This window comes from Neofelis nebulosa, chromosome X, assembly GCF_028018385.1.
Source record: "Neofelis nebulosa isolate mNeoNeb1 chromosome X, mNeoNeb1.pri, whole genome shotgun sequence".
Lineage (NCBI taxonomy): Eukaryota > Metazoa > Chordata > Mammalia > Carnivora > Felidae > Neofelis > Neofelis nebulosa.
In genome coordinates this window covers 996,209-1,024,176 of record NC_080800.1, presented here as the reverse complement: position 1 = coordinate 1,024,176, position 27,968 = coordinate 996,209, and the positions used below count along the sequence as shown (strand labels likewise).

Here is a 27,968-nt window from a genome sequence, read left to right as displayed (position 1 = left end):
CTCCGACGGTTGTCAGTCACCCCTCCCTCACTCTGACCGGCGATCCCCGCCCCCAGTCGCAGCAAGCAGGGCCTGGCCATCCAGTGGGGCCCCAACCCACGGAGGCACGCGGGTGACCGTGCCTTCTGCAAGCTGCTGGCCAGGGGCCCAAGCTGGGGCTGGATTCCCAGGCTCCCGTTCTTCGGCCCAAGCCGCGTCCACGGAGCGGAGTCTCCCCCGCAAGAGAGCCTGCTTCTAGACTCCGCAGAGCGAGAACACGCGTTCCCAGCAGGGAGCTCTGTCTTGGGCTGCGAGGTCCTCCCCGCGGTCCTTGCAGGGTCCGTTCTGCAACCTCGCGGCCGTGGGTGCTTATCGGCCACGGCCCCTTGACCGGGCGGCTCCTGGGCGATGCCGGACGGGGTCTGGGGGCCGCGGTGCCAGCTGCCCGCGGAGATAATGGGCGCGCACTTCCTGTGCGGGGAGCCCAAGTTCTCTCTCTCTGGGGCGTTTGGAAACCTTTCGAAAGAGGCTCACGCTTGCTTCCGTGCATCTTACCCGGGCCCGATCAAACCAGGGACGTTTTTCAAGAAAACCCTTGCTTATCAGGCCCGCGGCTCTTGTGAAACGCGGACTGACGCTGACGCGTCTGTGGCCTCGGTCTGCGTGGGTGTGGCCGGGACCCTGCTCACCTCGCCCCGAGCCCGGAGCCCTGGGCTGACGCGTGTGGGCGCACGTCCGCGTCCGGAGACCCGGGGGCCTGGCGTGGGCGACCCCGGGCCCGGCTGCTGGCGCGCATCCACGGCCCCCGATGACGCCCCCGCAGCTTCGCCGCGCACCGCGTGTGGACGGCGGGCCGGGCGCGTCTCGAAGGACGCGTGAGCAACCCCGGTTCGCCAGCACGAGGACCCGCGTTCAGGCCGGCACTTTGCAAAACCCGAGAAGCCGGGAGGCTCGTTTGCCATTGGACGCTCGGCGTTTCCCCACCTGCTATTCTCTTATTCTTACATTTTGTCTTGTCATTTCATTTCTTTTTTTGCCCTGTATGATTTTATTTCACCCTATTACGTTTTCTCTTGTTATTTTCCTTCTCTTATGTTATGTTCTCTCGTTAGTTTATTTATCTGCTAGTTTGCGAACACCACACGGTGCCAGAAGTGGTCGCAGGCGGAACGCACCACCTCCCCTCGTCCCCGTGCCCGTCAGCACGTTGCCTCCAGCGTGACCACGTCCTCGGGGTCCTGGGGGCCCGGCGGGGGGTGGCCCTCGTCCCAGGCGACCTGAGAGAGAGAGAGAAGGCAAGGGTCGAGACCCCCGAACCCTCCCACGCCCCGAGGCCGGCAGGTGCAAACAGGCCGGGGGTGGGGGGGTGGGGTGGGGGGACTATTGCTCGGCTGCGAAAAGGACACGATGCTCAGGGACAGAAGCGGGACACACAGGACCTCGGGGCGAGACCCCAAGGGTACAAAACACCCGAAACAGGGAAATGTGGCCACACGAGGTGGACGTGAGCGCCCACAGGGTCGGGGGGACCTGGAATCCGATGGAGGTGATGCTTAATGCGGACAAGCTCTCCTTTGGGGGTCATGAGAATGCTTTGGAACCAGACGCAGCTGGTGGGGGGCACAACGCCCCTGCCTTGGGCCTTTGGAATAGGTGACAGGGGCGGGGGGGGGGGAGCGTGTGACTTAGGTTTCCACAAACCTGTCATAAATGGAAATATTGCGTCACTGTGACGCTCACCCCAGCGGACACCCAGGAAGCCCTCCCTTTTGCCCGGCGACACCACGGGAGGCCCCCTAAAGTCCCCCGTTGCCTGCCCCGGGCGCCCCTCGGGGACCCCGCAGGCTGCCGTGGCCCCGGCTGCCACCAGGTGACACAGTCCCCCTGTGAGATCAGGCTCCGTCCAGCCTGGACGCTGGGGGCCGCCGGGGGCCTCAGGGAGCCCCCCCCCCCAATTTAAGGGACAGGGAGTGACCCTGCCCTGGAGCCTCTGGAGGGAGCACGCTGGAAACCTGAGCTGGAAACTGGAGCGCACCGCAAGCCCCGTAGCTTCCTCCCAAGTTTCTCCGTGGACCCTAAGCACCCCGCGAGGGCAGCCTGGGTCGTGGAAGCCGCGGGGTGGCGCCCCGACGGGGCGTTTTGGGGGTGTCCGACCGCCTCCTCAGGGGGAGCGCTTGGGCTGACGCATGAGGACGCGAAGGCGGCTGGATCTGGAAGTAGGATCTTTGCTCCTGTGACAGGAGGTGTGGTAATGGGGGGGGGGGGGCGGTCGCCGGCGCCCACAAGCTCCCCCCAAGGAGGGAACCACCAGCACCGAAGGACCAGCCCCGGATCTGCGGCAGGGAAACGAGCCACACGCCTGCTCCCGGGGACTGGGGTGGCAGACGGCCGTGCGTCTCCAATGCCCAGCATTTCGGCTTTCCTGGTGAGCGCCCACGCGCACAGCCTCGGGTGCTGGAGGGTCGTGGCCCCTCCGCTGACCCCCCGCCCACCGATAGCGCACCCCCGGACTGCCCCCACCGCCAGAGACACCCCTGCCCCCACTCCCGGGACCTCACACGGCGCTGGCAGCCGGGAGGGGACGCGCCCACCTCCTGGGTGCAGACGGAGGGGTCACTCACCCCCGGTGTGGGCATGAGGGCCTTGGCGATTTCCTTCTTCACCTGCGGGATGGGAGGGAACATCTTGCGCCTCACGGAGAACCTGGTGGGGAGACGTACACCGTGAAGGGCCCCACGGCCTCTGCGCGTCCCTTCCTGGAGAAACGCAGCGCCCACGGACACCCGCCAGGCCTGGTGTGCACCTGCCGGACCAGCGAAGACGCGCGCAGGACTCCTCAGATCCTCTCCAAGTGCCCCACCCCAGGTCTTCTAAAGCACCACAAAGTGTATAAGGACACCTGGACTCTCCAGGTCCCCAAGAGGCCCCAGGGCTTTGATTTTGGTCCTTGAGTATCAGAGGGTCCTGGGGAGCACGCGGGGAGGCAGAACGACCCGCCCCCATCGACCCGCCCATAGCCCCGGCGTCTCCTGGAGACTCCCCTGCTCCTGGACTTGTCCAGAGCTGCGCACGCGTCGTTACCCGCCTGCTGCACCCCGCCCCGCCCCCCCCCCCGGAGGCTCACTGCCCCTCCCCGCCTCGAGAGGACCATCCTAATTGAGGCCCCAGGAAGGGTTCCCTAACCGGGGACCCTGTGAGCAAGTCCCAGCCGTGGACACGGGGACGGGACGTCCCGAATGGTGCTTTGTCCCCTTGGCGACCGCGGAGCGCAGCGTCTGGACCCGGAGGACTCTGGCTGGGACCCCCCTGGAAGCGCGCAGTCTAGCGGTACGTGGGACGGGAGGGTCTTTCCGACATCCCAGTGTGGCTGTGGGGCCGCTGACAGCGGCGGAGACAGCAGGAGACCCCCGCCCCTCCCCAGCCTTAAGCAACTTCGACTCCACCCCAGTGTCTGGATTCGCGGTCTCTGGATTCGCGAGAGACCCTGGCCATTCCCCAGGCTCCCGGGCCAGGGCCGCGTGGCCTTCTGCAAAGTCCGGGGTGGGGGGGGGGGGCGCTTACCGTTTGCAGAGGAACATGAGGACGAGCGCAGACAAAGCCGCCGTCCCCACCACGGGCCCCACCAGGGCGCCGCTGAAATCCTGCTCCGGGAGGCCTGGCGGGGAAGAGAAGCAGGTGGTCAGCTTTGCATACAGCAGGCGCTTCCGGGGGGGGCGGGGGGGCTGCCAGCCTGCAGAGCGCATGGGCATCCAGCTGGTGCATACTTTGGGCTCACGCCCCCAGAACAGTCCTGTGGGACCCCTGGAGGGGGCCATTTAGGCAGACCCTGGCCTCGTGGGGTTCCCCATGTCCCTCTGGGCAGGTTGGTTTGCCCAGGTGGCTGAGTCTAGGGGGACGGCCTCCTAGGGGGCCCCTAGGGACCCGGGAGAGGGTGCTGCGGGGTGTCCGGACCCCCCAAAGAGGCCCACGTGGTGCCCCGGAGACCTGTGAACGGGACCTGATGGGAAGAGGGTCACAGGTGAGAGGGCAGTGACGGCTCGAGATGCGCTCAGGGGGGCCTGGGTCCCACGGCAGCGGTGCCGAGACGAGACGGCAGAGGACGCCAAGCCGGGGCCCCAACGAAGGGTCCCTGCGCGGCGCGGGGGGCCTCGGCCACTCACCGAACCGCCACGTGGGGCTCCATTCGCTGCACAGGTGGTTATACATGTAACGCACCCTCACCCGGAAGGCGCTCTTGGCTCTGGTGGTGGAACTAGGCATCAGGTGCACGTTCGGGTCCTGTCCCCTCTGGAAAACCTTGGAGACGGGAGGGGACTGTGCGTGAGGGACGTTGCTGAAGGGTCGTCGGGGAGCAGGCCGGGGCCGGGGGGGTCCCCTGGGCTCTGAGGTCTGGGGTCCGTGCAGGGACCAGGCCGCACACCCCGCGCGGGGACACCCGTGCGTCCGGGCGCAACTCCGCACGTCCGTCTCGTCAGTCTCGCCCCGCCAAAGCCTGGGAGGTAAGGCCCCGCCTCCCCCGCCGGGGAGGTTGACCCCGCTTCACGCCTGGTGCCCACAGCTCTCTGAGCTGCACCCACACCTCGGGCAGAGACCTCGCGCCCTCGGGACGCGGCCTGCGGTGATTCCCCACCGACCCCGTGGAGCCCCGTCGGCCCGTTCGCTTTCTGGAGGCACAGCCGGGCTCTGAATCGGAGCCGCTGGCCGGGAGGCGTCCGCTGTCCCCACCTGCCTTTCCCTGGCGCCACAGGGACCCGAGAGTGCACAACCCTGAGCCCCAGGGCACCATCTGGACGGTCCTCTGCGCGGGGAACGCACTTGATCTCCCGGGCACGCGGCTGAAACACCCCGCTGTTCTTTCTGGGCTCTGCAGGCGCCCTGCTCCCGGCCGCCCACCCGCAGGGCCCTGGGGCAGGAACGGGGGGCAGGGCAGACGAGGACCCAGGGAGCTGCCGGGCCAGCTCCTGCAGACGGACGCTGAGGGGGGCAGCAGGGATCCCCCCGCCCCCAAGGAGAGCCCCCCAGGCAGCGGGAGCCACACACACCGCCTGGCCAATGCCTGTGGTGCCCTGGATCTCAGCTGGCGTCTGAGCGGCGAGGGGTCCCAGACTGGACACCTGGCGCTCCGAGGCTGGCCCCCAGGGGCGCCTTGAGACTGCACAGGACCCTCAGCCTGGTCCCGGGCACTGCAGGTGTGGTCCGTGGGGCAGCATCTGGCTAGCAGGGTGGGTGTCACCCGGGAGCACGTGAGGCCCATGGGAAGCCAGGTGACGGATGGGAGACCATCTGCGGGATGGGGGTCGCTGCTGCCCTTGAGAGGATGTGGGGGGGGGGGGGGCTCACGTCAGTTCCAGCATCTGACGGCAACACTGACCAATGACCACACACCCCGTGGCTTAAGACCACAGACGGCATCCTTCCCCAGCTCTGGACACCAGAAGTCTGACATCCCGGAGGGGCAGAGCCGCTGATTTCCAGGCCGGGCAGGGCTGCTGAGATCCACGCAGGGAAGGGTCGCTGAGATCCAGGCAGGGGAGGGCCACTGAGATCCAGGAGGGGAAAGGCCACTGAGATCCAGGCAGGGCAGGGCCCCTGAGATCCAGGCAGGGAAGGGTCGCTGAGATCCAGGCAGGGCATGACCGCTGAGATCCAGGAGGGGAAGGGCCGCTGAGATCCAGGCGGGGCAGGGCCACTGAGATCCAGGAAGGGCAGGGCCACTGAGATCCAGGCAGAGCAGGGCCACTGAGATCCAGGAGGGGCAGGGCCCCTGAGATCCAGGCAGGGCAGGGCCACTGAGATCCAGGAGGGGCAGGACCCCTGAGATCCAGACAGGGCAGGACCCCTGAGATGCAGGCAGGGCTGTGCCCCCTCCAGAGGCTCCAGGGGAGGCTCCTTCCTGCCTCTTCCAGCTTCTGGGGCTCCAGGCGCCCCTGGGCTCGTGGCCGTGTCCCTCCTGTCTCTGCCTCCTCCTTCATGTGGCTTCTCCTCTGTGTATATGTCTCCTCTTTGTGTCGTAAGGACAGTGTCATTGCATTTCGGGCCCCCCTGACCCAGGATGGGCTCATCTCCCATCCATCCTTTACTGACATCTGCAAAGACCCTGTTTCCAAATATGACCCCAGTGCAGGGTTCTGGGGGGACACAAGCTTTTCCGGCCGCTGTTACACTCACTACAACGTGTGAACTGCATCGGCCCAAAGGAGATCGTCTGGAAGGACGTTTCCCCGTCCGCGGGTGACCTGAGCTGAGTCAGGGGCAGCGGAGAAATACAGCGTCCCAACGCGAGAGTGAAACCCTGAGGGCCGCTAAGGGGCTGGTTGGGACCCACGGCCCAGGTGGTCAGTGAACATGGAACCGGGTCTCCCCCTGCTCCCCCCGCTTTCCGGGCCCGTGCACGTAAGTCACAGAGAAAGGACGAGATACTTACACGGTTTGTTTCTGGGGAGCTCGCCTGTAAGAAAGGAAAAATGGTCAGTGTCTGCGTTTTCTGCACCGTGTGCAACTGTGGGAACCTGCCTGGACCTCCTGGACCGGGATGAGGCAGCCTTGTCAGAGCTTCCTTACCTGCTAAAGAGAAAAGACCGGGAATGAGGGTCCGTACGACCCCTCTGTGGGGACACCTCAGTTCCAGGAAGGACAGCGAACATATCAGAAATTCCTTCTCCAGGGAAGCGAGGTGGGACGCTCAACCAACTGAGCCACCCGGACGCCCCTGCCTTTTGTTTAATTTGCAGCCCTCAGGGACAGCACTTAAGAGGGTAGAGAAACTTCAACACCGAGTTCCGTCACTGTGACTCTACCACTGGCTGGTAATTTGTCCTGGGGACGGTGTGAGGGACGAGAAGGCGGCTCCGACGGTCACATCTTGTCCGAACGCTCAGATGTCCAGCGTGGACTAACCACGTCAGAGGCCCGCGGCCCACTCTGGGTGAGGTCCCCTGTCTACAGCCACCTGTGTTATCACCTGCCTGAGGTTACCCGTGAGGAACCAGTGCGAGGTCACCCGTGTGAGGTCACGCACAGGAGCCCTGGGGACCAGGATGCCGGCCACGTCCAGGGTACGAACCCGAATCCAAGACCCAAACCTGGCCTCTTGGGAGGGTTTTCAGGACAGAAGGGACACCGCCTAACTTCCGTTTGGAAAGGTGCCGACAGGTGAGGGGTCCACACCCGGCTGGGCCTGGGGACCCCTCCACGCCTTTGAGGAGAGCGCCGGACTGTGCCGTAAAGGGCGCTGCGGGCTGTGGGACGGGGCCAGCGGCTGGCGCCAGCCTTGGGAACGTGGACACGTGGACACCTGGGGACAGATCGTGGACAGCAGATCACGCCTTGTGGCGGGTCCCGTGGGCAGGAGAGGCGCTCTTGTGGTGTGTGGGGGCCGTGCACGGATATTCACAACATTCATTCATTCATTCATTCAGTGTGGAGACAGAGAAGGATCTCACACTTGGGGACAGAGGCAGAGCCTGTGGGCACAGGCAGCAGTCTGTGCAAAGGTCCTGGGGTCTGGGGTGCCCAGGACCAGATCCTATGTTGTGCATGGAGATTACTTGAAAAAAAATTTTTTATAAACCATTTTCTTAAGTATGTCTGTTTTGAGAGAGAGACAGAGAGAGAGACAGCAGAGGAAGGGCAGAGACTGACGGAGAGAGAGCCCCCAGCAGGCTCCATGCTGTCAGCGCAGAGCCTGATGCAGGGCTCGGACTCACAAACTATGAGATCCTGACCTGAGCCGAACGCAAGAGCCGAGGCTTAACCCGCTGAGCCACCCAGGTGCCTCCATAGAGGTTCCTTTTTAAGACCAAAAATGAATCTGCGCGCTTCACGCCCCAGGGGCAAACGGGACAGCACGCGCTGTGTGGGTCGTTCACGGACGCGTGGGTTCTTACCGGCGTTTGGATGTCCAGCTCGTAATACAGCATGTGACTCGAAAGGTCGAATCGGATCTCGGGATGTTCCCACCGGATGATGTGGTGCGACCGGTTGTAGGTGATGGTGATGTTCCTGGGTGGATCGTACTTCTCTACGGCAGCGAAACACGACAAAGTGTTTCGTGTTTAGCCCATTTGTTGTCTTTTAAGTTTATTTATTTGGAGACAGAGGCAGACAGCAAGTGTGGGGGCTGGGGGTGCAGAGACAGATGGAGACAGAAGCCCAAGCAGGCTCTGCAGCGTCAGCACAGAGCCTGACCCGGGGTTCGAACCCACGAACCGTGAGATCACGATCTGAGCCAAAACCAAGAGTCGGACACTTAACTCACTGAGCCACCCAGGCGCCCTCGACCATTTCTCGACCTTTTCTATGAAGGCTCCCCTCCAGGCATGTAAGAATTAAAATTAAATTAGTATGCTTTTCTCCCGCTAATAGAGTGCTTGTCAGTTTAATTTGCAATCCTCGCTACAGAACGTAAGAGTGTAGAGGAGAAGTTTTTTTTCTTGTTTTGTATTCCCACGCACAAGAAGGCTGTGATGCGCCTCTTGGAAGAAATACACGTATTAGAGAAGCATTCCCCCCACCCCCGGGGGCAGCCAGACACCGGTCACCTTGGACGGCGAGCCAAACGCAGGGCGAGGGAGGCCGCGACTTACCGATTTGAACGGCCTTAAATGGAGTGAAATCCAAAAACGGGATCGCCGTTTCCCTGCTGGTGCCGTTCACCAAGAAGAAGTAATTATCCGTTCTCTGGGGTTCGCCCAGTTGGTCGAAATGGCAGCCCACGCGGGTCCCCGTGGGGCCGAGGACGTAATGGACACATTCCGCCTCGGCCTCATGCCTGTCACGTGCAAGGGGGGCGAGGGCAGGCCCGCCTGTGGGTCCTCGTGGGCAGCCATTGCCAGCCACACCCCCCCCCCCCGCAACCCAGAGAACCCACTGATGACAGGGGACAGTCCCGTCCCCCCAATGAGCGTAAAACCAGAACGCGATGTGCGTCCCAGGCGACCGGCCGGCACGCGGCAGGTACGGGCAGGGGCCCGCCCTTTGCAGAGCGAGGGGGTTACAACCCCTTCCGTGAAGCATTCAGTGTCCAAATGGGGGATGTCCTCGTCCCTAGGACGGGAAGGGGGGCTGCATGCTGGGGCCAGGAGGCAGCAAAGTTGCCCGGTTCTCCCCCCCTCCCTCCAGGGGCCTGGCCGATGGGTGCTTTGCTGGGTGACTTTGGGACCTTTCGGGGAGACGCCCCCCTCCACCCTGGGGCCCTGAACCAAAGGCTGAGCACTTGACGTGAGGACCGCCGCGTGGGTCCCGGGCGCAGCGAGGGCTCCCGGTCACCTGGACGCCCAGGAGAACAGTCGATACTGGACGTCGGCCGGGGCGGCCGGGCCGGGCACCCAGCTACAGTTCATGAAGCGCACGTTGTAAATGAGGCAGGAGAAGTTCACGGCTCCGGAACCTTCCCTGCCTGGGGAGACACGGCCCGAAATCCGTCGGTGCCCCGCAGGCGGGCCGGGAACCACGCGTCCGCAGCTGACGGGGACCTCACCTGGGTTAGCGAAAGTCAGGACTTGGAGGAACACGTCCCCGTCGCAAGTGACGTTCACGGTCAGGTTGGCCCCCCTGTGCAGCACGGAGTTGGGGAAGGTGCAGACGTAGGTGTGGTCCTCCGTCACCTGCAAAGGCCGCATTGCCTTGTCTGCAGGCGCCCCTGCCCCGGGGCTCCCGGTGGGAAGGGCCCAGGGCACCTGAACGCCGAGAGCACTCCAGACGCCCCACCAGCGCCCGGATGACATCGAACCTACAGCACAGATGTCACGGGAACGACACCCAGCCTGCATTTCTTTCCCCAAAGAATTACCGTCAGCAGGGACAGAGCACATCCTGACCCACGACCTCCGGGAAACCCCGCCCTCGCCTATAAGAACCAGCTCAGAGGTCCCGCGAAATCAGACGCATGGGGACACCGCCCTCTCTGCCATAATCCAAAGAGCTCACATCTGGCCCATAATGGCCAGGACCTGATTAATGCCAACGACGTCCCTACTTCCGTGCATACTTTCCTTCAAACACGTATCTTCCCCCAGTGTGCTGCCCTCGGCCGCCTCAAACCTCTTTTCCCGTCTCTTGTCACATCTGCACGATTTACTACTGTGTGTGAAGAAAATAGTATACAAACTCCCAAGTCTAACTGCTGCATTGGGTCCATTTTCTTCTTTCTATGAAGCCCCCCCCCCCCACCTCATGGCACTGAGAATTTTAACACCATGTAAAACCTGCCTCGCTTAATCTGTCTTTTGTCAGTCTAATTTGCACAGCCCCGTGGACATCACTTGAGAGTGTAGAGGAAAAGTGTTTCTGCACATCGGCACCAATAGAAACTGTTCCCACTTCTCAGCCTGACTTTGAGGCTCTGCAAAGGTAAGAGAGGGTGGCCGACACCCTGGCTAGAGCCTAGATGGCTGTGGCACGGGGGCCGTGGCGGGGGGCGGGGAGGGGGACAAGGTGTGCGAATACGCCTGAGGATCCAGCCAGGGCCTGCGCTCCGAAATCTGGCCTCCAGCATACGTTCTGGAAGGGGATTCTGCAAGCATCCGGGTGATGGTCACTGATCCCTACACTCTGTCCCTGGCACTTCCCAGGCCTGGCGGGGGGGGGGGGGGAACTCCCCTCATTTAAGGAAAAGCAAACAGGCCCAAAATCAGGCGTCTGGGAAATGCTAAGTCTACAGACACCCTTTCCTGGCAAAACATTCTGTTCCAGAAACCTGACAAAAACGAGTGGCCGACCCCGTCCCCTTCCCCCAGCCCCTGGGCCACTTTCCTGGTACAAGATTTGTCTCCTGGGAACACTGGGTGCAACTGGGATGAGGCACAATGTAGCCTTTTGTGTCCGGCGGCTTCCGTCACCCGGCAACATTTTTGCCAAGTTCCTGCACATTGTTGCAGGTACCCCGCTGTGTTCTGCTTCATGGGTGAATGGCACTGTTCATTTCTCATCATCGTCTTTCCCCCCGGGACCGTGGCGTCTGTCCCGACGGCTCCTACGTGGACCGGGATGGAACGCGGAACTGGAAAAAGGGGCCAGGGCGGCGCGGGCCCGCGGGGAGGCCGACAGCAGCCAGCCCAAGGCGGCCTCAAGTGCCAAACACGGAGCGCACTGAGGACACGAGATTAAAAAAAGCTCGAGAGGAAAACCAGACCACGTGCGACGAGAAAAGTCAGCACGGGCCGCATCCTGTTTGTCAAACCCCGGATTCCAGGGGTGCAGGGCGGCCCAGCGGGTGGACTCTGCCCACGTGGCTGTGATCCGGTGGAGTGTGGCCAGGAGGGAAATCATTACACGCACGCACGTTTCCTCCTCAAGTTCAAAACCTAGGAAACACGGACCACCGTTAGCTCCCGCGTGTGCCGAACCGGGTGCAGGAAGTTCTCCTCTCCCGGGGGGAGCGGCTGGAGATCCCCAGGCTGCAGAGAACCCCAATCCGCCCTCCCGTCCGGCTTGCAGGAGGGGGGCTGCCAAGGAAGGAATAAAACACACCCAAGTTCAGGAATGCCCTCCGATCGCTGCCTGCTGGGCCTCACGGAAAACCCCCAATCCCAGGGAGAAATTGTGCAATTCTGCGGCCGCGTTTTCTGAGTCTGCAGAAAAGCCCCCAGCTCCCAACTAAAAACAAAACATGACTATTAAAAAAAACCCCAAAAAACGGAATGAGCTGTTTCCTACTAAAGCCTTGGGAGAGGACAGAACTGACACATGAGGCGGTTTAAGATAAAGGTGGCCCCAGGAGGCGGCTCAGCGAGGGTCTCCTTCTGGAACATTCCCTTTCAAACCAGCGGGAAGGAGGAAGCTGCCAGCTACTTGAAAGCATTGCAACCTCTTTCTGCAAAAGAACGAGGTGTTTTGTTTTGTTTTTTTTTTTTTTCCTGCAGGAGAAAACCCTCAGATTTGTGCAGACCACACGGAAGGGAATGAACCACAAAATACACACTCGCACAAACGGGGGCTTTTAAGAAAACACAGCCAGACTCGACTTTCCGTTGCTGGCACAGCTCGGATCCAAGACCACCCACAGGATATTCCTAAAGGAACCAATTTCATCAAAAAAATTTTAAAAATGTGGGACGTCTGGCGGGCCCAGTCGGAAGAGGGTGCGACTCTTGATCTCAGGGTTGTGAGTTCAAGCCCCGCGTTGGGTGTAGAGATTTACTTAAAAATGAAACGTTAAAAACTATAAAAAGGATAAAACTCCAAACGCCAGGCTCATATACTGAATTCAACGTGGTGTCTTTTTTTTTTTTTTTTTTTACATTTATTTATTTTTGAGAGACAGAGAGAGCGTGAGCAGGGGAGGGGCAGAGAGAGAGGGAGACACAGAATCCGAAGCAGGCTCCAGGCTCCGAGCTGTCAGCACAGAACCCGATGTGGGGCTCGAACCCATGAACCGTGAGATGGTGACCTGAGCCGAAGTCGGACGCTTAACCGACTGAGCCGCCCAGGCGCCACGGGATTCAACTTTAAAAAAAAAAAAAATTGTACTAAGTTCGGAGGCGCCTGGGTGGCGAAGTTGGTTTTCTCCCTCTCTCTGACCCTCCCCTGCTTGTTCTCTCTCTCTCAAAATAAATAAATAAACTTAAAAAAATTTAAAAATTGTACTAAGCTTGTGCACGGTGTGTATTAGTGAGGCCGACCAGGGGGATGGGGAGGGGAAAACCTGATCATCTCAGCTGAGGTCCCAAAACAAGTTTTCAGGAAGGTGCAAATTCTGTGGGTAAAAAAAGCTTACATCAGCAAGAATTTAAGGGAATCTCTTTGACCTGACAAGAGACCTTTGTCTCTTTTCTTGTTTCTTTTCTTTTTTCTTTTTTCTTTTCTCTTCTCTTTTCTTTTTTCTCTTCATTTCTTTTCTTCTTTTCTTTTCTCTTCTCTTTTCTTTTCATTTCTTTTCTTTTCTCTTTTCTTTCTTTTCATTTCTTTTCCTTTCCTTTCTTTTCTTCTTTTCTCTTTTCTTTCTTCTCATTTCTTTTCTTCTTTTCTCTTTTCTTTTCATTTCTTTTCTTTTCTCTTTTCTTTCTTTTCATTTCTTTTCATTTCATTTCTTTTCTTTTCTTCTTTTCTTTTTTCTTTTCTTTTCTTTCCTTTTCTTTTTTGCCCTTTTCTTTTCTTTTTTACATCAACGGCCACTACTGTAAGTACAGAAACACTGAATTTTTGAACTGTTTTCTTGAATTCACAATGAAAATTGAAACGGAAACAGAAAGTCCACACGGTTCTAGAGGAAAGAGCCACATTAGCATTCTTTCTAAACAGGACAAAATTCGGAGAACCGGATGCTTTCCCGAACACACTGAATTTATAAAAGAGGGTAAGGACCTGTGGACACAGAGCCCATAACCTCAGTGGCTTTTCTGCACCACAGCAAACAGTTAAAATTAAAAAAAATTTTTTTTCAAGCCATCAGAAGAATACTATGAAATGCACAGAAATGACCAACACAGTTTTTTATTTATCTCTATTTTTCATAATCATGAATTTTTATATTTATTTAATAACCTTGACATTTATTTTATTACTTTTTTTTTCAAGTTCATAACTTTTTAAAAAATGTTTGTTTTTGAGAGAGAGAGAGAGAGCGCGCGCGTGCGCGCGCGGGCGAGTGGGGGAGGGGCAGAGAGAGAGATCATGACCTGAGCTGAAGTCTGATGCTTGACCGACTGAGCCCCACAGGCGCCCTTCTCTTCCCTTTTCCCTACCAGTTAGGTATACAAGGCCCTAACGTTACCTATTCATTGGGCTACTCTTTTTGTAAACTCCATATGCACAGAAATACATTTCCTCTCGCCTCTTCACCTCTTCATCGTAATCCTTCATCAGGTTAATTCACAGCCCTCAGAGACAGAACGTAAGAGTGTAATGGCTAATTTTCCTTGCCCAACCTCCTTAGAATGAAACTGAGGAAGCATGTGAAGTATACGATGAGTGAACGAACAGAGACCAAAGACAGGGACGGAATCCAGACGGGACTGTTCTAACGTGAAGGGGGTGGGAGGCACGTAAGGGACAAATCCCTGTCTTTTCCCCTCCCCCTCACGGAAGGGAAAAATCAAAGCAAAGGCAGGTGCAGAAAAGACCGCTGTTATATTCTCCCTCATACGCGGGATTTAGTGTGTAAGTTTTATCCCCACTATACGAAGGCAGAGTGCAAATGTCCCCAAAGGTGTCAAAGGTGGCATGACCTGCCCCCACCTTCTCCTGGGCCAAGATGAGGGCAGTGACCCTTCCTGCCTGATGTGGAGAGCCAGCACGGAGAAGACACTGTATACACAGACCTCACTAAAATAACCCATATCTGCCATTAGGCTTGTGGCTTATTGCCCACTCCCGTCCCCACAACTTATTGGCCCCAGAAGCCAAAGTGCCCATTCCTCTGACAACCCACCTCTCACTCAGAATTCCTCACCCTCCTAAAAAACTGGTACCAAACCTCCCTGCTCCTTGGGGTTTCCCATCTTTCCTCTGAACCTTCATGGATGTAAAAAGTTACCATAGGAACAAATCTGTACCTCTTTTCTCCCAAAAAATCTGGCGTGTGTCATTTTAATTTGCACATCCCTATGCAAGAGCCTAAGAGGATACAGGAAATGTTTTTTTTTTTTTTTCCCCCGGACAAAAGCAACAGGGGTGGAAATCGAGGCAGGCCAGGGGCGCGAGAGTCGCCTCACAGGAAAATTCCGGATTCACAGGGCGCAAAGCCATAAGGCGTGAGCCCCGGACACTCACCTGTGGGCCCACCATAGCGGAATAGGCAGTCGGCGTATCTATTGTGCATTCCTGGTCACTCACGTTTCTTGTGTAAGTCCAGGTTAACGTTTTTTTCCTTGAATCCAGCTGCATGTTTATAATAGGGGATATTTTGTCTTGCGCTGTGATTAAAAAAGCAAAAATGAAAACACAAACCCTTAGGAGGAGCCGGAACCCCCACCTGCCCCTCCCCCCGCCCCCGGTCATGTTCTAGGAACAGGGGAGACGGTTTGCAAACGTGGGGCGTGGCAAATTCACACAACGTAACATTGACCATTTCAAAGTGAAAAACTCAGGGACCTGTCCAAGCCCACAAAAAGACGCTCAGAATCCGTAGTCGTTGGGGCGGGGGGAGGGGGGAGGTTGCAAATCAAACCCACAAGGTCAGAGCGCGTGGGGGGCTCAGCGGGTTGAGCGTCTGGCTCTCGACTTCCGCAGTTTGTGAGTTCGACCCCTGCATCAGGCTCTGCGCTGACAGCATGGAGCCTGCTCGGGATTCTCTGTCTCCCTCTCTCTCCGCCCCTCCCCCACTTGCGCTCTGTCTCTCTCTCAGAAATAAACGCATAAACTTTTTCTTAAAGGAACGAGCTGAAAAAAAAAAACTAAGAAAACGAACAAACCACAAGGACGTCACTTCTTGCCCGTGAACTTAGCTATACTAATAAAAATTCGGGAAATACAGAAAATAATCAGAAAAACAGACAAATTGGGCAGAGCAATAATTTGAAGACTACGGAAAATAATTTGAAAGACACAAGTTGGCTACAGTCATAATTTGAAAAATACGGAAAAACACAGAGGCACCCGGCTGGCTCCGTGGGTGGAGGGTACGACTATTGATCTCCGGGTTGTGAGTTCGAGCCCCGTGCAGGGGGTAGAGATTACTGAAAAATAAAATCCTTTAAAAAAATAAAAAGAAAAGAAAAACATAGAAAATAGTTTGAAAACTACAGCAGATCATTGGAAACATACAGACAAGTTAGCGATCGTGACGATAATTTGAAAATTTCAGAAAAATACAGAAAATAATTTATAATTAGCCACAGTGACAATAATTTGAAAAATGCATAAAATCATGTGAAAACTACAGAGAAGGGGCGCCCGGGGGGCTCAGTCGGTTGGGCGTCCGACTTTGACTCAGGTCCTGATCTCGCAGTTCGTGAGTTCGAGCCCCATGGCGGGCTCTGTGCGAACATCAACTCCAACCCAATCCCAGGATCTGCAGCATCTGTGAAATGGGATCGGGGGGGACCCGAGCCGAATTCCAGAGTCACACGCTTGATCGGGTGAGCCCCCCAGACGCCCCTGAGCACCCCGTTTTCCTGGACCACCTGCGGGAACATGTCTACATGCTCTCTGGCACCTTCTGGTGGACGTGTTGCGGGATCGAATCTTCACCCTTGGGTCCCTGATTCTGCCCGCGAATGAATACCTGTAGTTCGATTTGCAAAAGGACCCCTCCCCCTAGCAGGGCGGTCTCGGGGCCGGGGGACGCTTTAGGTCTTGGGGGAGGGACTTCTGTCCCCTTTGGCATCACGGGGGTGGGGGGGAGTGACAATCTCACCCCGTCCCGGGGCGCCTGCCTCTACCTACCCGGCCGTGGTTGTGCACAGCACGCCGACTTCAGGACGACCAGGAAGGTCAGAAGATCCAGCACGGCCGCCATATCCCAGTCCCAAAGCTGCACCTTCACAGGAGACACCAGGTCAGAGGTCAGATCCCCAGCTGCCTCCCCCCCAGGGGTGTCACCGCTAATGAGCTCCTGGCCGCATCCCTGGCCCTTGCTGGTCACGTCCACATTCCTGCTGCTGAGACGAAAAAAAATCTTTTCCCGGGAACCTCTTAGGTTCTGGACCCGACACCCGCAAATTAAACAGATGAAAGTTTAACAGACACACCAGTTTTAACTACACATATACACACGGGGTCTCAGAAAGAAACATGCGGCTCAGGGAGACGGACGGATGACCAGGGCTTAGAAGCCGTGTCAGATTCAGCCTGGGAAAAGGGGTTCCGGACTTTCCGATGGGGACGTACAGCTCTGGGGAAACGCAAAACAGGAAACGCAGGAAATTCATGGCCATTAAGGTCTGTCTTGTTAATAAGAGTCTCTCACATGATGAGACGTCTCTGGGTGTAGTTCTCCCCGTACGGAAACATCTCCACCATTAGAACATCCATTTATGGGGCGCCTGGGTGGCTCAGTGGGTTAGGCGTCCGACTTCCTGCTTCTGCTGGCTCTCAGTGGCCTGTCCCTCCAAATCACCCCTGTGCCCAAGAGGGAAACTTTGGGGTGACGCGTTCTGGTGCCCTTCAAGGCGCACCTGTCCTGGGTCAGCCCGAGGGGGGAGGGGGGCCTGTCTGCCTCATCCTGGACCTCGCTTGCCTCTCGGTTCACGTCGTCCCACCTTCCCTTTGGGGGGTGGCCCTCCCATGCCACCGACGCCACTCGGGGCCTCCGGGGTTCTTTTAGGGTTCTGGGGGGTCAGGACCCAGAGGGCGTGCTGTCATCGTGGAAACGTTTACCAGCACGGAAGGAAGCGCAGTCACACGTCCAGGCCACGAGGCGAAGTGAGCCCTCGGGGCGGGGCCTGTGCGGAGTCGGGCTCCCCATCAACACAGAACCCCAGGGGCGGCCCTTCGAGAAACCCAGAGCCGACAGAGACGGGAAGCCGGGCCCAGCGATAAAGTCCCAAAGCGCCGTTTGAGGCCCAAGGACGAGAAAAGGCTTTGAAGGGGAAGAGGTCATTTTTGGCCTCAGGAGCTGAGGTCCCGGCCTAAGGGGGTCTGACAACACTGGGGGTGGACGTGTCCCTTCTCCAAGAAAGGGGGTTCGGGGCTGGATAGCGTCCCCTAAAATTCACGAGTTCAAACCCTCAGCCCCAGGACCTCAGTGGGGCTGTATTGGGCGTTGGGCCTTAAAGAGGAGACAAAGGGAACATGAGGTCACTGGGTGGCCCTGGTCCCTCAGGACTGGGGTCCTTAGAGAAGAAGAGGTCAGCACACAGACAGACAGAGGGACGGCCACGTGAGGACTCAGGCACTTGGTGTCTACGTGGTGAGGAGAGATGCCTCAGGAGGAACCAGCCTCAGCCCCACGTGGATCTCAGACCCCCAGCCTCAGCCCTGCCTGGATCTCACACCTCCAGGCTTGGCCCTGTGTTGACCTCAGACACCCAGCCTCAGCCCTGCCTGGATCTCAGCCTCCCAGCCTTGGCCCTGCCTGGACCTCAGACCCCCAGCCTCGGCCCTGCCTGGATCTCAGACCCCCAGCCTCAGCCCTGCCTGGATCTCAGACCTCCAGCCTTGGCCCTGTGTTGACCTCAGACACCCAGCCTCAGACCTGCCTGGATCTCAGCCTCCCAGCCTTGGCCCTGCCTGGACCTCAGACCCCCAGCTTCAGTCCTGCCTGGATCTCAGACCCCCAGCCTCAGCCCTGGCTGGATCTCAGACCCCCAGCCTCAGCCCTGCCTGGATCTCAGACCCCCAGCCTCAGCCCTGCCTGGATCTCAGACCCCCAGCCTCAGCCCTGCCTGGATCTCAGACCTCCAGCCTCGGCCCTGTGTTGATCTCAGACACCCAGCCTCAGCCCTGCCTGGATCTCAGCCTCCCAGCCTTGGCCCTGCCTGGACCTCAGACCCCCAGCCTCGGCCCTGCCTGGATCTCAGACCCCCAGCCTCAGCCCTGCCTGGATCTCAGACCCCCAGCCTCAGCCCTGCCTAGATCTCAGACCTCCAGCCTTGGCCCTGTGTTGACCTCAGACACCCAGCCTCAGCCCTGCCTGGATCTCAGCCTCCCAGCCTTGGCCCTGCCTGGACCTCAGACCCCCAGCCTCGGCCCTGCCTGGATCTCAGACCCCCAGCCTCAGCCCTGGCTGGATCTCAGACCCCCAGCTTCAGCCCTGCCTGGATCTCAGACTCCCAGCCCCAGCCCCTCCTGGATCTCAGACCCCCAGCCTCAGCCCTGCCTGGATCTCAGACCCCCAGCCTCAGCCCTGCCTGGATCTCAGACCTCCAGCCTTGGCCTTGTGTTGATCTCAGACACCCAGCCTCAGCCCTGCCTGGATCTCAGACTCCCAGCCCCAGCCCCTCCTGAATCTCAGACCCCCAGCCTCAGCCCTGCCTGGATCTCAGACCCCCAGCTTCAGCCCTGGCTGGATCTCAGACCCCCAGCTTCAGCCCTGCCTGGATCTCAGACCCCCAGCCTCAGCCCTGCCTGGATCTCAGACCTCCAGCCTTGGCCCTGTGTTGACCTCAGACACCCAGCCTCAGCCCTGCCTGGATCTCAGACTCCCTGCCTCGGCCCTGCCTGGATCTCAGACACCCAGCCACGGCCCTGCCTGGACCTCAGACTCCCAGCCTCGGCGCTGCCTGGATCTCATACTCACAGCCTCAGCCCTGCCCGGATCTCAGACCCCCAGCCTCAGCCCTGGCTGGATCTCAGACCCCCAGCTTCAGCCCTGCCTGGATCTCAGACTCCCAGCCCCAGCCCCTCCTGGATCTCAGACCCCCAGCCTCAGCCCTGCCTGGATCTCAGACCCCCAGCCTCAGCCCTGCCTGGATCTCAGACCTCCAGCCTTGGCCCTGTGTTGATCTCAGACACCCAGCCTCAGCCCTGCCTGGATCTCAGACTCCCAGCCCCAGCCCCTCCTGAATCTCAGACCCCCAGCCTCAGCCCTGCCTGGATCTCAGACCCCCAGCTTCAGCCCTGGCTGGATCTCAGACCCCCAGCTTCAGCCCTGCCTGGATCTCAGACCCCCAGCCTCAGCCCTGCCTGGATCTCAGACCCCCAGCCTCAGCCCTGCCTGGATCTCAGACTTCCAGCCTTGGCCCTGTGTTGACCTCAGACACCCAGCCTCAGGCCTGCCTGGATCTCAGACCCCCAACCTTGGCCCAGCTTGGATCTCAGACTCCCAGCCTCGGCGCTGCCTGGATCTCATACTCACAGCCTCAGCCCTGCCCGGATCTCAGACCTCCAGCCTTGGCCCTGTGTTGAACTCAGACACCCAGCCTCAGCCCTGCCTGGATCTCAGCCTCCCAGCCACAGCCCAGCCTGGACTTCAGACCCCCAGCCACAGCCCTGCCTGGAACTCAGACCCCCAGCCTCAGCCCTGCCTGGATCTCAGACCTCCAGCCTTGGCCCTGTGTTGACCTCAGACACCTAGCCTCAGCCCTGCCTGGATCTCAGCCTCCCAGCCTTGGCCCTGCCTGGATCTCAGACCCCCAGCCTCAGCCCTGCCTGGATCTCAGACCCCCAGCCTCGGCCCTGCCTGGATCTCAGACCTCCAGCCTTGGCCCTGTGTTGACCTCAGACACCCAGCCTCAGCCCTGCCTGGATCTCAGCCTCCCAGCCTTGGCCCTGCCTGGATCTCAGACCCCCAGCCTCAGCCCTGCCTGGATCTCAGCCTCCCAGCCTTGGCCCTGCCTGGATCTCAGACCTCCAGCCTTGGCCCTGTGTTGACCTCAGACACCCAGCCTCAGCCCTGCCTGGATCTCAGCCTCCCAGCCTTGGCCCTGCCTGGATCTCAGAACCCCAGCCTCAGCCCTGCCTGGATCTCAGACCCCCAGCCTCGGCCCTGCCTGGATCTCAGAACCCCAGCCCCAGCCCCTCCTGGATCTCAGACTCCCAACCTCAGCCCTGCCTGGATTTAAGCCTCCCAGTTTCAGCATTGCCTGGGCCTCAGAATCCCAGTCTTGGCCCTGCCTGGAAGTCGGACCCTCAGTCTCAGCCCTGCCTGGATCTCAGACCCCCAGCCTTGGCCCTGTGTTGACCTCAGACACCCAGCCTCAGCCCTGCCTGGATCTCAGCCTCCCAGCCTTGGCCCTGTGTTGACCTCAGACACCCAGCCTCAGCCCTGCCTGGATCTCAGCCTCCCAGCCTCAGCCCTGCCTGGATCTCAGACCCCCAACCTTGGCCCAGCTTGGATCTCAGACTCCCAGCCTCGGCCCTGCCTGGATCTCATACTCACAGCCTCAGCCCTGCCTGGATCTCAGACCTCCAGCCTTGGCCCTGTATTGACCTCAGACCCCCAGCCTCAGCCCTGCCTGGACCTCAGCCTCCCAGCCTCGGCCTTGCCTGGACCTCAGACCCCCAGCCTCGGCCTTGCCTGGATCTCAGACCCCCAACCTTGGCCCAGCCTGGATCTCAGACTCCCAGCCTCGGCCCTGCCTGGATCTCATACTCACAGCCTCAGCCCAGCCTGGATCTCAGAACTCTAGCCTTGGCCCTGTGTTGACCTCAGACACCCAGCCTCAGCCCTGCCTGGATCTCAGACTCCCTGCCTCAGCCCTGCCTGGACCTCAGACTCCCAGCCTCAGCCCTGCCTGGATCTCAGCTTCCCAGCCTTAGCCTTGCCTGGATCAGTCTCCCAGCCTCAGCCCTGCCTGGATCTCAGCCGCCCAGCCTCAGCCCCGCCTGGATCTCAGACTCCCAGCCCCAGCCCCTCCTGGACCTCAGACTCCCAGCCCCAGCTCTGCCTGGATCTCAGACCCCCAGCCTCAGCCCTGCCTGGATCTCAGACCCCCAGCCTCAGCCCTGCCTGGACCTCAGACCCCCAGCCTCAGCCCTGCCTGGATCTCAGACCCCCAGCCTCAGCCCTGCCTGGATCTCAGACCTCCAGCCTTGGCCCTGTGTTGACCTCAGACACCCAGCCTCAGCCCTGCCTGGATCTCAGACTCCCTGCCTCGGCCCTGCCTGGATCTCAGACACCCAGCCTCGGCCTTGCCTGGACCTCAGACTCCCAGCCTCAGCCCTGCCTGGACCTCAGACTCCCAGCCTCAGCCCTGCCTGGATCTCAGCTTCCCAGCCTTAGCCTTGCCTGGATCGTTCTCCCAGCCTCAGCCCTGCCTGGATCTCAGCCGCCCAGCCTCAGCCCCGCCTGGATCTCAGACTCCCAGCCCCAGCCCCTCCTGGACCTCAGACTCCCAGCCCCAGCTCTGCCTGGATCTCAGACCCCCAGCCTCAGCCCTGCCTGGATCTCAGACCCCCAGCCTCGGCCCTGCCTGGATCTCAGAACCCCAGCCCCAGCCCCTCCTGGATCTCAGACTCCCAACCTCAGCCCTGCCTGGATTTAAGCCTCCCAGTTTCAGCATTGCCTGGGCCTCAGAATCCCAGTCTTGGCCCTGCCTGGAAGTCGGACCCTCAGTCTCAGCCCTGCCTGGATCTCAGACCCCCAGCCTTGGCCCTGTGTTGACCTCAGACACCCAGCCTCAGCCCTGCCTGGATCTCAGCCTCCCAGCCTTGGCCCTGTGTTGACCTCAGACACCCAGCCTCAGCCCTGCCTGGATCTCAGCCTCCCAGCCTCAGCCCTGCCTGGATCTCAGACCCCCAACCTTGGCCCAGCTTGGATCTCAGACTCCCAGCCTCGGCCCTGCCTGGATCTCATACTCACAGCCTCAGCCCTGCCTGGATCTCAGACCTCCAGCCTTGGCCCTGTATTGACCTAAGACCCCCAGCCTCAGCCCTGCCTGGACCTCAGCCTCCCAGCCTCGGCCTTGCCTGGACCTCAGACCCCCAGCCTCGGCCTTGCCTGGATCTCAGACCCCCAACCTTGGCCCAGCCTGGATCTCAGACTCCCAGCCTCGGCCCTGCCTGGATCTCATACTCACAGCCTCAGCCCAGCCTGGATCTCAGAACTCTAGCCTTGGCCCTGTGTTGACCTCAGACACCCAGCCTCAGCCCTGCCTGGATCTCAGCCTCCCAGCCTTGGCCCTGCCTGGACCTCAGACCCCCAGCCTCGGCCCTGCCTGGATCTCAGACCCCCAGCCTCAGCCCTGCCTGGATCTCAGACCCCCAGCCTCAGCCCTGCCTAGATCTCAGACCTCCAGCCTTGGCCCTGTGTTGACCTCAGACACCCAGCCTCAGCCCTGCCTGGATCTCATACTCACAGCCTCAGCCCAGCCTGGATCTCAGAACTCTAGCCTTGGCCCTGTGTTGACCTCAGACACCCAGCCTCAGCCCTGCCTGGATCTCAGACTCCCTGCCTCAGCCCTGCCTGGACCTCAGCTTCCCAGCCTTAGCCTTGCCTGGATCAGTCTCCCAGCCTCAGCCCTGCCTGGATCTCAGCCGCCCAGCCTCAGCCCCGCCTGGATCTCAGACTCCCAGCCCCAGCCCCTCCTGGACCTCAGACTCCCAGCCCCAGCTCTGCCTGGATCTCAGACCCCTAGCCTCAGCCCTGCCTGGACCTCAGACCCCCAGCCTCGGCCCTGCCTGGATCTCAGACCCCCAGCCTCAGCCCTGCCTGGATCTCAGACCCCCAGCCTCAGCCCTGCCTGGATCTCAGACCTCCAGCCTTGGCCCTGTGTTGACCTCAGACACCCAGCCTCAGCCCTGCCTGGATCTCAGACTCCCTGCCTCGGCCCTGCCTGGATCTCAGACACCCAGCCACGGCCCTGCCTGGACCTCAGACCCCCAGCCTCAGCCCTGCCTGGATCTCAGCTTCCCAGCCTTAGCCTTGCCTGGATCAGTCTCCCAGCCTCAGCCCTGCCTGGATCTCAGCCGCCCAGCCTCAGCCCCGCCTGGATCTCAGACTCCCAGCCCCAGCCCCTCCTGGACCTCAGACTCCCAGCCTCAGCCCTACCTGGATCTCAGACCCCCAGCCTCAGCCCTGCCTGGATCTCAGACCCCCAGCCTCAGCCCTGCCTTGACCTCAGATGCCCAGCCTCAGCCCTGCCTGGAGCTCAGCCTCCCAGCCTCAGCCCTGCCTGGATCTCAGACCCCCAGCCTCAGCCCTGCCTGGAGCTCAGCCTCCCAGCCTCAGCCCTGCCTGGATCTCAGACCCCCAGCCTCAGCCCTGCCTGGATCTCAGACCCCCAGCCTCAGCCCTGCCTGGAGCTCAGCCTCCCAGCCTCAGCCCTGCCTGGATCTCAGCCACCCAGCCTCAGCCCTGCCTGGAGCTCAGCCTCCCAGCCTCAGCCCTGCCTGGATCTCAGACCCCCAGCCTCAGCCCTGCCTGGATCTCAGACCCCCAGCCTCAGCCCTGCCTGGAGCTCAGCCTCCCAGCCTCAGCCCTGCCTGGATCTCAGAACTCTAGCCTTGGCCCTGTGTTGACCTCAGACACCCAGCCTCAGCCCTGCCTGGATCTCAGACTCCCTGCCTCGGCCCTGCCTGGATCTCAGACACCCAGCCTCGGCCCTGCCTGGACCTCAGACTCCCAGCCTCAGCCCTGCCTGGACCTCAGACACCCAGCCTCAGCCCTGCCTGGATCTCAGCCTCCCAGCCTTGGCCCTGCCTGGACCTCAGACCCCCAGCCTCGGCCCTGCCTGGATCTCAGACCCCCAGCCTCAGCCCTGGCTGGATCTCAGACCCCCAGCTTCAGCCCTGCCTGGATCTCAGACTCCCAGCCCCAGCCCTGCCTGGATCTCAGACCCCCAGCCTCAGCCCTGCCTGGACCTCAGACTCCCAGCCTCAGCCCAGCCTGGATCTCAGAACTCTAGCCTTGGCCCTGTGTTGACCTCAGACACCCAGCCTCAGCCCTGCCTGGATCTCAGACTCCCTGCCTCGGCCCTGCCTGGATCTCAGACACCCAGCCTCGGCCCTGCCTGGATCTCAGACACCCAGCCTCGGCCCTGCCTGGACCTCAGACTCCCAGCCTCAGCCCTGCCTGGACCTCAGACTCCCAGCCTCAGCCCTGCCTGGATCTCAGCTTCCCAGCCTTAGCCTTGCCTGGATCAGTCTCCCAGCCTCAGCCCTGCCTGGATCTCAGACTCCCAGCCCCAGCCCCTCCTGGACCTCAGACTCCCAGCCTCAGCCCTGCCTGGATCTCAGACCCCCAGCCTCAGCCCTGCCTGGATCTCAGACCCCCAGCCTCAGCCCTGCCTGGAGCTCAGCCTCCCAGCCTCAGCCCTGCCTGGATCTCAGCCACCCAGCCTCCAGGACCAGGAAGGAATAAATGTCTATTCTGGATCCTGCTCCGTGTGGGCTATTTGTTCCGGCCGCCCGATCTGAGTCGTACAGCAGAGTCACCAGGAATGCAAAGGGGGCCGATGGGGGCCATGTGCGTGTTCACGGGCCTCCCCAGCATCACCTGGATCTGCACTGTTAGTCCGAGGGTGGGGGCTCCTGTCTGGACCCTGGAGGGGGAGCCTGGTGGGCTTCCTGGTGCGTCCGGAGGTGGGTTCAGCAGGCAGAGGTGTGGCTCCGTGGGCCCCCACCTCGAGACGGACCAGCCTGCCGACGGACCCCGGGGATGGTCGGATGCACCCTGTGACCCCAGGGCATCCCACAGAGCGGACAGAATCTGAACTGGGCACCCGGGGGCCTCCTGGGAACACGGCCGAGCCGCGTGCCAACTCCTGATTTGTCCTTAAATCGCCGCGTTCTCGTGCAGGCCGTGTCCCTGAGTCACGGAAGGTGGATGTGTTGCTGCCCCCTTTGCGTGTCTTTGCCCCAAGGTCGTGCCCATCAACACTCCTGGACACCCCGTTTCTTACACACGTCTCAGTGCAACAAACAGGATCCCCTTTCTTTCCGTTTGCACGCCCGTGCCTCGCGTCTGCAAGAAACCTCCCCCGCCCTCCCCACCCGAATCTGATGCAGCTCCTGGGTATTTGCAGCCATGTTTCTCTTGTCCACCGTCGGGGGCTGTCTGGGGAGGTGAGACCGTGTCTTGCCCCCGACAAGTTAAAGGACACCCCCAATCGGCTCCCTGCGCATCCCTGCGCCCCTGTCCTCCCTCCCGTGTGATTTTGAGACAAAACCTCAGCTCGACTTTCCATGAAAAATCTCCGTGTGTGTATGTGAACTAACTTGGATGTAAACTTAAAAATAACAAGATAAAAAGGACGCCTGGTGAGCCCCGTTGGTTGAGCGTCCGACTTCGGCTCAGGTCGTGATCTCACGGTTCGTGAGTTCAACCCTTGCATCAGGCTCTGCACTAACAGCTCGGAGCCTGGAGCTGCTTTGGAGTCTGTGTCTCCCTCTCTCTCTGCCCCTCCCCCACCTGCCCTCTGTCTCTCTGTCTCTCCAAAATACACATTAAAAGATACAAAAACAGGGGCGCCTGGGTGGCGCAGTCGGTTAAGCGTCCGACTTCAGCCAGGTCACGATCTCGCGGTCCGTGAGTTCGAGCCCCGCGTCAGGCTCTGGGCTGATGGCTCGGAGCCTGGAGCCTGTTTCCGATTCTGTGTCTCCCTCTCTCTCTGCCCCTCCCCCGTTCATGCTCTGTCTCTCTCTGTCCCAAAAATAAATAAAAAACGTTGAAAAAAAAAATTTAAAAAAAAAAAAAAAGATACAAAAACATATAACAATAAAAAATAAGAGAGGAAGAAAACAAGAGAAACGACTGTGCATTTTTCAGCAACAAGGTGCTTCACCACGTGACCCCAGGACCCCAGGGTCGTTCTCACTCTGAGAGTATTAACCCGTCAGGAAGCGGGGTTCCCTCTATCGACGCCTACATTTGCTACTGGCTTCCTGTCTTTCCTGTGGGCTCCAAGGACCCGTCCCCAGGCTTCGGCAAGGTAAGCCCACTCTCTGGCCACCGGCCACTGATGACACCTGGCCCCTTCCCAGGCGATCGGCCCGTCTTCTGCGATGGGAACCAAGGTTGGCCTCAGGCCTCAGCCACCCCGTCTGCCCCTTGGTCCAGAGCCTCCAGCCCCGAGGCAGGACGATCGCAGAGGTCAGCGTGCACCTCGGGGACGACCCGCGGGCTCGCCCACGGCCGGCGGCTGTGAGTCACGGCCTGGGTGCACCTGCTCCGGACGTGGCCTCGGTGGTCTGCTTCCCCAGTCACACCCTTCCCGGGTGTCACCTCGCCAACCCCCGCAGCCTGGGTCCCCACCTGCACCACGGTCTCAGACCCGTCTGTATCAGAGACCAGCCCTCGGTCAGGGATGCGCCCAGCCGTCTCCGCCCTTCCCTCCCGTCCTGAGCACCCCCTGCCCTGGGACAGCAGCCCCCCGCCCCCACCGACGGGACGACGTCCACTTACTGGCCCCTCAGCTCTCGGCGCCTGTCTTGGGCCGTCTCAGCACTTTCGGGGGACGCTGTACTGCCCGGGGGACAGGCAGTGACGATGACAGCAGACGAGCAGGGTCCCCGAGGGCAGACTCTGGGCACGGACAAGGAGACACGGCCTGGTCAGGAGCCTGTGCTGCCCGGAGACCCTCGCATGATTCATCTGGACGCACGTCAGCCGTGTCCTGCCCGTCAAGGAGCAGCAGCCTTGTTATCTCGGGACAGGAAGCGTCCCGGACGTGTCCAGTGTGAAGCCGGCCCTGTGCCGTTTATCAGCCACTCAGGGTTCCTGTTTCTACAGCCCCGGGTTTCTGGACACTTGCCCAACGGGGTCCGTCTGGGGAGCGCAGGGGAACCAGGGTCCCCGTGCTGGGCTTCCTGTTCTGGAACCTTCTGTGCCCCACCCCCCCCATGTCAACTCCTCTCATTCAGGGGGAGGCGAGCCCATTGTCAGGATTCACGATCTCGTAGACGTTGGGGCATGTGGGGTTTGTCTCGTCTACACCACAGGACAAAGTGGTGTTTGACACGAGCAAAGAAGGCCATCACTGGGTGTCATGGGAAGGGTTGTCCCCAGGCGGACGTGGTTGTAAATACGGGTCTTGGCACATGCATGCCATTGAGTGGTTTACGTCATCCCCAGCCATCTGCACTGCTTAGGCTCCTGCTGTCTACTTCAGGAGCGGGGCTGGGGGGCGGTGATCTCTCCCTCCCAACCCCACAGCTAAGTGGGACGTTTCCAGAGGACCGTGAGTCCCGAGACGGTCGGCGGTCTCTGTCTGATTTGGAATCTGCTGAATCGGCAGGCGGGACCTACGTCGGGGTCAGGGCTCCTCAGCCGGCCCTCGGATCGACAAACGCCACGGATATCGCCGTGTCTGGGGTGGTCCGAGGCACGGCACGTGGACGACACAAGGGACCGGAATGCGAAAGGCCTTGTGACCATGGGGTTGACCCTCTAGGCCAACGGTGGGAACGAGGAGGTCCTACGGAGCAGTAGAGGCAGCTGTGCAATATTCGGGGACGCAGGAGGTACCTGGCGTAGGAGCCTTGGGGCAGGGATGCCCTCGGCGGGCAGTGCGGGTCTAGAAGGTTCTAGAACACAGAAACGGTCCACAGTGCCGAGCATTTTCTCCGCCAAGAGCCGACGCGGGGGATTTGGTGGTCGAGTCTCGGTGTGTTTGAAAGGGTGTTGGCGAAGGGATCCATTCCTGTGTCAGAAGGGGAATCCCGTCATGAGGGAGAGAATCCTGGCTTCCTGTCCGCGTCTCCTTTACGTTCTAGAGGCACTTGGATGGTCA

At 60.2% G+C, this 27,968-nt stretch overlaps 1 protein-coding gene across 3 annotated transcripts; it reads right to left on the bottom strand.

The window, feature by feature from the left end:
* Window positions 1-995: 995 nt before the first annotated feature.
* On the bottom strand, window positions 996-27,968 carry LOC131502576 (granulocyte-macrophage colony-stimulating factor receptor subunit alpha-like). Of its 3 annotated transcripts, XM_058713405.1 has the most exons (13): window positions 26,642-27,968; window positions 24,734-24,876; window positions 16,303-16,396; window positions 14,689-14,831; window positions 9,458-9,584; window positions 9,247-9,376; window positions 8,565-8,749; window positions 7,866-7,999; window positions 6,404-6,427; window positions 4,140-4,275; window positions 3,541-3,634; window positions 2,571-2,682; window positions 996-1,256 (listed from the first exon to the last, which is right to left on the bottom strand). In XM_058713405.1, exons 3-13 carry the CDS (start codon window positions 16,373-16,375, stop codon window positions 1,179-1,181), a joined length of 1,236 nt encoding a protein of 411 aa, XP_058569388.1. In that variant the 5' UTR covers window positions 16,376-16,396; window positions 24,734-24,876; window positions 26,642-27,968; the 3' UTR covers window positions 996-1,178. The 3 variants fall into 3 exon arrangements, with proteins under 3 accessions (XP_058569388.1, XP_058569387.1, XP_058569389.1); XM_058713404.1 differs by lacking the exon at window positions 24,734-24,876 and having other exon boundaries at window positions 26,642-27,967; XM_058713406.1 differs by lacking the exon at window positions 24,734-24,876 and having other exon boundaries at window positions 998-1,256; window positions 2,601-2,682; window positions 26,642-27,965.